Raw genomic sequence first — 6,706 nt, 5'->3', positions numbered from 1 at the left:
AAGAGTCTGCCTGCAGTGCAGGAGACAAGGGTTCGATCCCTGGATTGGGGAAGATCCCCTGCAGAAGGAAATGGCAACCCACTCCAGTATCCTTGCCTGGGAAATTTCATGGACAGAGGAACCTGGTGGGCTACAGTCCTTGCGGTCACAAAGAGTCAGACACGACTAAGCATGCAGGCACACACAGGAAGCTTAATGAGAGAAAAATCTTGTATCCAGGGTCTAGAAGCAATGGGACAGGGGTTTGCCACCGACTTTCTGGACTCACCTACTCCCAGGAAGCAAAAGGCATAGAGGAGCCTGATTCCCATGGCAGGTTCAAGGCAAGAGGGTCCTCTCCCAGACCCAGGCTACAGGGGGATGAGCTATGAAGTCATGGTCCTGCCCAAGCCACTCAGATTCTAGAGAGTCAGGAGGTGCTAAAGTGAAAGCCAGCCCTTTTCCTTGTGGGCTATGTGTGTGTGTGCATGTGTGTAGAAAAAAGTTAACCTTGTCTGATCTGTGGAAGGACCTGCTTACAAGGTTGGTATTCAGCTTGATCCTGAATCGGCCTGGGAACTTGAATTTCTGGAGTGTTCTCACGATTTGATAACTGGTGACTGTGATTCATTTTACCTAGAGTGCTTGCACAAACAATGTAGCTTATACTGAGCACTGTTGTGTTTCTCTGAGTCTGGAATTCAGTATGTGCTAGACAGCAAGGGCCTGTGAGCTGAGCCCTCTCAGTTTGCTAGGGCTCCCTTAATAAAGTTCTGTAGAAGGGGCGACTTAACAGAAATTTATCTTCTCACTATTCTGGAAGCTGGAAGTTCAAGATCAAAGTGTCGGTGGGTTGGTTTCTCCTGAGTCCTCCGTCCTTGGAGGGCTGGTGGCTGTCTTCTCCCCTGTCCTCACATTGTCTTGCTTCTTTGTGTGTCTCTGTGTCCTCATTTTTCCCTCTTGTAAGGACACCAGCCATACTGGTGGATGGCCCGTCCCCGTGACCTCATTTAACATAGATTACTGCTTTAAAGACCTTCTCCCCAAAGACTGAATGAATTAGTTTTCATCAAGACTGGCAGAAAGATTAAGTTTGTAGAACATGGCAAATTGAGTTTGAAGTACCAATGGAGATTTCAAGTGACATTACCATGTAGAAAGTTGCGTTGGGCTGAACCTCAAATTAGGTAACTGACTAGAATACTGAATCTGATACTTGTTAGAATAGAGAGTTTTATTAAAGTGATGAATTTGAATGATGTTGTTCCAAGAAAGTGCATAAAGTAATGAGAAGAGAGAAAGAGAAAGGAATATTGGAAAAAATTGATTTAATAGAAGAATACAGAAATAGTAGTCTACCAAGGACATTGACAGTGAGTGAACCAAAAATTAAGAAAACAAATCATGAGTAGTGTTCTGCTTTAGTCTGGCTGCTTTAACAGAACTTCAGACTGGGTAGCTTATAAATTACAGAAATTATTTCCCACAGTTCTGGAGGTTGGAAGTCTGAGATCAGAGTGCTTGCATTATTGGTGGGTGCTCTTTTCTGGTTGTAGACTTCTTGCAACCTCACTTGGTTAGAGGGTGGGCTCGGGAGCTCACTGGGGTTTCTTTCATAAGGGCATTAATTCCATCCATAGGGCTCCATTCTTTTGACCTAATCATTTCCCTGGGCTTCCCTGATGGCTCAGTCATTAAAGAATCCACCTGCAATGCGGGAGACATGGGCTCAATCCCTGGGTTGGGAAGATCCCCTGGAAGAGGGCATGTCAACCCACTCCAGTATTCTTGCCTGGAGAATCTCCATGGACAGAGGAGCCTGGTGGGCTGCAGTCCATAGGGTTGCAAAGAGTCCGACATGACTGAGTGACTAAGCATACAGTAATCATCTCCCAAAGGCCCCACCCCCAATACCATCACATTTGCAACTAGAATTTCAACATAAATTCAGGGTAGAGGGGGGAACATAAACATCCAGACCATAGAATGTTTCAGCTCTAAAAATCCACCCAATTTTGTAGATATTTCTTTAGCATGTGAGCAATTATTTGAGGTAGAGGTTAGGCACCAGAAAAAAATTCCATAAGGAAGACCAAGACTGAATTCCTTTAAGGAACAGTTTAAATTAGGACTCTCCTGGTCCTAAGAACAAAGAGAAAACTGGTGCCTTAGGGCAGGTCTAAGTCAAGAATAGTGGTATGCCAGCTCCAGGCTCAGCCCACTCCAGTATTCTTGCCTGGAGAATCTGTGGATGGAGGAGCCTGGTGGGCTGCTGTCCATAGGGTCGCACAGAGTCGGACACGACTGAAGCGACTTAGTAGCAGCAGCAGCTCCACGCTCTGATACAACGGAGGGCACCGGGTTTGTGGATTCTATATAAGTGCAAAGGAGTCTGTCGACATCATTGTCTCAGAGTCTCTCATGAGATAGGGTTCACTTGTGATGACTTCCAGGAACTAAGAATAAGTTATTGGATATAGACTCTTTCACAGGAAGCAGTCTTTGGGTGTCAGTCTCCACTGACATCTTTGATTTAATTAGTATAATTCTATTTATATTGAGAATATAATAAAAGTGGGGCTTCCCAGGTGGCGCCAGTGGTAAAGAATTAGCCTGCCAATGCAGGAGACGTGGGGGTTCAATCCCTGGGTGAGAAAGATCCCCTGGAGAAGGACATGGCAAGCCACTCCAGTATCCTTGCCTGGGGTACTACAGACATGGCTGAACACAGCACAGCCATAAATAAAAGGTATAATCTGGCCTGGACCTAAAGAGCAACAATTATCGTAGTTCAGAAATACCTTGGGTAAGTCTTGCAAAAAATAGAGAATGGTCCCGGGGAAGTCTCTGTGTATGACAGCGTGTGATATTCCCAGGAGAGAACTCACCTTGAAGTAAGGGTAGGTATGGAGCCTGGCAGGATAAACTTACCCAATAATACAGCCATAGTTCTTAAAAAGATGAGCAGATTCTAAGCTCAGCTGGGTTTTACTGCCTGAATTTGTGTCTTGGATGAGGTCCTCTGTCTTCCCTTGCTTCAAGTTAAAATTATTATTTTAATGGTTGGAGTGTATGTAATTGAATGAAACTGTGTGCTAAAATCTCAGTAAGACGCTGGAGATCAAGACATAGATCTGTAGTCTTGCCCCTTCAGCACTGACAAAGAAAAGGTTGAGCCAAAGGCTTTCTCTTGTATTTTCATCAATAGAGATGCAACTCAGCAGGAAACTTTCTACTGGGCGTGATGATGGAACCCACTGGGAACAATAATAGGGTCTTGCTGTATTGAGCTGCAAAGCTGAAGCATCTGCAGTGGCTGACAGGTATTTAAGGCTCAACAGAAAAGAATCCAGTGGATACAGTGGTACCAAGAGAGGCAACATCCTTGTTGGATGACACAGAGTAAACGGGGGCTGCAGTAGAGGAGGAATAAAAGTACCCGAGGACGTGATTTATCTTGTTTACGTACCCAGGTGGAAACCCCTGGCATTTCCCCAAGGTAGGTGTGGGAGAGGACTTTGCAGGGGACTTAGATCCTGGACAAGACAGAGAAGTATTGGGAAGATGATTGAAAAGAAGATCAATTCCTTTATGCATATAACAGGACTCTCTTCAGGCACTCTGGTAAGTACGGGGAAAAGTAACCAGTATAGGCACGGTCCCTGCTCTCGTTGACTATGCCTTTATTCATATGAATTTTAAATAGCAAACAATGGAGTGTGTTAATTGCCCTGAGAATAATAGTTTAGACTGTCTTTAGAGCACTTTCCTAGTGGCTCAGATGGTAAAGTGTCGGCCTGCAATGCAGGAGACCTGGGTTCAATCCCTGGGTTGGGAAGATCCTCTGGAGAAGGAAATGGCAACCCACTCCAGTACCCTTGCCTGGAAAATCCCATGGACGGAGGAGCCTAGTAGGCTACAGTCCATGGGGTCGCAAAGAGTCGGACACGACTGAGCGACTTCACTTCACTAGAGCACTTAGCAGAGGAAATAATCCCATGAGGGATTCGAGGAAATCTTCCTGAGGAAAAGACCTCTGGATTGGTATGTGGAGAAATCATCAGCTAGGTGTCCAGGTAGAGAGGGAGAGGAAGAGGGAGAGAGTAAACACTCTCTGGGAGAGTGAACATTACTGGTGAAGATCCAAGAGTGAGTCGGCGTAGCATGGATATGGGGACCTGAGGGAGGTGGACTCTGTCTCCTTGAATGGAAAGCAGGTGTGGTAACTGAAAGAGGACGTTCCTCTTAGGAAGGTGGTGGTTTAGTCCCTCAGTCATGCCTAACTCTTGCAACCCCATGAATGGTAGCCTGCTAGGCTGCTCTGTCCATGGGGTTTCCCAGGCAAGAATACTGGAGTGGGTTGCCATTTCCTTCTCCAGGTAGGAAAGTGCGTGCGTGCGTGCAAAGTCACTTCAGACGTGTCCAACTCTTTGAGACCCTGTGGACTGCAGCCCACCAGGGTCCTCTGTCCATGGATTCCCCAGGCAAAAATACTGGAGTGGGTTGCCATGCCTTCTTCCAGGGAATCTTCCTAACCCCAGGATCAAACCTGCATCTCTTATGTCTCCTGCATTGGCAGGTGTGTTCTTTACCACGAGTGCCACCTGGGAAGCCCAATTAGGAAGGAAGACAGGTGCAAAGACTGCATCCTGGAGGGTGTTGAGAAGCTTGTGAACTACCATAAACTTGTGACTTTAAGTAAATGAAAGACACTGATGGGTTTTAGGCTCCAGAGTGGTTTGTGGGTGGGGGCAGGGAGCACATTGGAAGGTGGTGGGAGACCACATATCAGATCACAGTGTTATCAGTGAGATTAGGAAAATTAGTAAAATTTGCAAGGAATTTAATACTAAGAAGCGTGCGGGCGATGGTGGTGGATTAAGTGTGGAGGAAGAGTATGTCTGAGACGGTGAGCACAACTCCTACATCTCTGTCTTGTGTGTTTGGCTGGATGGCAGACCACTTGCAGAGATGAAGGAAATGGGAGAGATATTAGATTTAGTTAACAACTCAGATGTGCTATTCTCCCCAAGTGTCAAAACCTCCAGGAATAGGTCCTAGCAGGTGGGATTGAAATTTGGTTGAGTGATTGGGCTGAAAATGAAATCTTCAGTTTGGGCTACAGTGAAGCTCAGCGAGGACAAAGGATTGAAGTATGCATAAAATTCCTTTTCTAGGAGAGAAATTCTTTACTAGAATTATTTACTGTGCTAGACTTCACACAGGGAGCATGTCCTGTCTGCACTTTGAAAAGCTTGTGGGTACCGGAAATAAGAGGGGAACATGTTGCCAACAGGTTGCCTTGCTCAGACTCCCCAAAGCTGGGGAGGCAAGGGAGGACTCCTGGGGTCTCTGATGGTGGGGAAGTTTGTCCTCTTGGCTGGGTGGGGCCTCCTAAGGGAGGAGCCTCCTCCCTTGTGGCCACCCTTTTTGTGCAGAGAGCAGCTGGCTGTGTCACACTGTGGATTCACTGCTGGCACAGAGGTACAAGGAGGTCTGGTTGGTGCTGGCCAACTCCAAGGTCAGGGGGAAGTTTGGTTTCTCTTCTCGAGAGGCAGTGTATCCATCAGGGATATCTCCATTTTCAATAAACCCAACATTCCTTGAAAAGTAGATCAGCTTTGGACCCAGCCCTGGGTCTTGTCGATACCAGTACATCGCATCATGGTTCATATTCTGAGAACAAGTCAATGTCACCCTCTTTCTGGTCTCTGTGATGCGGTGTCTTGGGCTCTGGGTCACATCGGCTTCCAGGGGGCCTGTGGAGGGAGGAAGTAGAGCAAGAGAAAGCTGAGGAGGCACCTGGTGCTGCAACCTTCACAGAAGGACTTGAGCTAAAACCGGCAAGCTATGGCCAGGGCTTGCCCATGGGTTCTGGGACTCACCTGCTCCCAGGAGATAAAACAGGAAACAGCCCAGGAGCCAGGGACCCATGGCAGTGTCACTCAGGCTTTGCCTGCCCTGGGGGCCCTAGTTGGTTTCTGTGATGTCTCTCTGCAGTTACTTGACCCTCATTTTCAGGAGAGCAGCTCCTCCCATTTCCTTAGAGGGCTGAAGGGTAACACAGGTCCTGGGCCAATGTGGGTTGGCAAGGCTTGCAGTCACTGGCATTTTCCTTGCCCTCCTCTGAGACTGCTGGTTTCTATCAATTTGACACCTTCTTATTAGCACACTCTTGTCAAAGTTGAAAAATATTTCTGTATTTTTATATCTTTATCATGAAAATCGGTATAACATATTTGGTCATCACTTAGAAATGTGAGAACATGAAACTTCCACTATCATCAAAGCAACAGTTTTTCTACCTCAGAAGATCTCATTTCTACTCTGTAGGAAAAAATTCCAAGATTATTCCTATCTTTGACTATCCATTGGTATATTTTTTAACCACGACCTCTTGAAAGTATCTCCTGTGTAAAAACTTAGCCAAATCCACTTTATGGGTTATTTTTATCAGTCTGTATTCAGTTCAAGATCCTAGACTCAGGGCTCTTTTCTTGTTAGCAGATTAAATTTAGTAGTAGCCAGTGTAAGTTGGCATCATTGACTCAATGGACATGAGTTTGGGCAAACTCCGGGAGATGGTGAAGGACAGGGAAGACTGGCTTGCTGCAGTCCATGTGGTCACAAAGATTCGGACACGACTGAGTGATTGAACAACAGCAACTGTGTAAGTAGCTTCTTTTCTCAAGGCTGGTATTAGATGGATCTTTCTTCCTTCTCTTTT

At 46.2% G+C, this 6,706-nt stretch overlaps 2 gene segments (V, D, J or C); both read right to left on the bottom strand.

Annotated features, from left to right (window-relative positions):
• LOC104999496 overlaps positions 1-779 on the bottom strand; it is a 1,466-nt gene extending 687 nt beyond the window's left edge. Inside the window, 1 exon segment of the V gene segment in view lies at positions 269-779. Coding sequence covers positions 269-311 — 43 coding nt within the window.
• A 4,328-nt stretch (positions 780-5,107) lies between these two features.
• Positions 5,108-6,162, bottom strand: LOC104999414. The segment is given in 2 exon segments: positions 5,108-5,738; positions 5,865-6,162. Coding segments are annotated over 2 exon segments (354 nt in total).
• Between the last annotated feature and the right edge of the window lie 544 nt (positions 6,163-6,706).

The sequence above is a fragment of the Bison bison genome, unplaced genomic scaffold (assembly GCF_000754665.1).
Source record: "Bison bison bison isolate TAMUID 2011002044 unplaced genomic scaffold, Bison_UMD1.0 scf7180017864352, whole genome shotgun sequence".
Classification (NCBI taxonomy): Eukaryota; Metazoa; Chordata; class Mammalia; order Artiodactyla; family Bovidae; genus Bison; species Bison bison.
The sequence above is the reverse complement of the archived record's forward strand: the minus strand, read 5'-3'. Positions and strand labels throughout refer to the sequence as shown.